This window comes from Phaethon lepturus, unplaced genomic scaffold (assembly GCF_000687285.1).
Source record: "Phaethon lepturus isolate BGI_N335 unplaced genomic scaffold, ASM68728v1 scaffold23280, whole genome shotgun sequence".
NCBI classification, from domain to species: Eukaryota; Metazoa; Chordata; class Aves; order Phaethontiformes; family Phaethontidae; genus Phaethon; species Phaethon lepturus.
The window spans coordinates 28,820-29,581 of record NW_010512922.1 but is presented as its reverse complement, the minus strand read 5'-3'; the positions used below and the strand labels follow the sequence as shown (position 1 = coordinate 29,581).

The window sequence follows — 762 nt, the reverse complement described above, 5'->3', positions numbered from 1 at the left end:
CTGCCAGTTCACTTCTGTCCTAACCTTCAGTTCTGTTTTTTGCCTCATCTCCCTTTTCTGTGGAAAATCCTGAGCATTTCTGAAGCAAAGCTTTATTCTGTAAAAGTCCTATTCATGTCAGAATATTTAGTCTCACTTTCATCTAGCACCTGTGGACAGCTGCATCAAGTTGATCACAGCCCAGATTTTCACTCGAGAGAGATTTTCCACACAAAATGCAAGGAAGATCAATTAGAGCAACTGTCCTGAAACCAGGAGCTGTTCAGGAGGCGTTTGTACAGGACAGCACCAGGGTTATGCTTTTCCCCATTTCCAAAGCTCAGTAAACCTGTGCTTATGATATTTGAACCAAAATAGTCCCCTAAAATTACTAATCCTGATGCTCTCTTTTAGGAACCCCATTTCATTTTACTTTGCCGAAGGAGGGTGATGTCATTCAGCCCTTGACCAGCATAACGCCACCTCTTATTGGCCAGCTTAAAATGGGACCCAGAAGACACAGCACACCAATTGGTGAGTTTGTCCCGAATGGCTCTGTTCTGCAGTGAAAGCCTGTTTGGAAGATTTTGATTCTTGATGCAGGATCTGATGGCATAACTCAAACCTATCTTGGCAAAAAACATTGCTGTTTTATGGGGAGGGCTCATGGCTTCTCCACACTTCCCTTGTTACATTCTCTCCTCGGTCTCTAGTGAAAATGTTTGCTCCCTGAGTATGGGGTGATATGGAACATGTCTTCCTTGCACTTATTGCATTCCTGCA

The 762-nt window shown here is 43.6% G+C and overlaps 1 protein-coding gene across 1 annotated transcript in view; it reads left to right on the top strand.

The window, feature by feature from the left end:
* Positions 1-393: 393 nt before the first annotated feature.
* TP53BP1 (tumor protein p53 binding protein 1) overlaps positions 394-762 on the top strand; it is a gene marked incomplete at its 5' end in the record, with an annotated part of 14,131 nt that continues 13,762 nt past the window's right edge. Inside the window, one exon of the mRNA XM_010288767.1 lies at positions 394-513. Coding sequence (XP_010287069.1) covers positions 394-513 — 120 coding nt within the window. The remainder of the gene's footprint in view (positions 514-762) is intronic.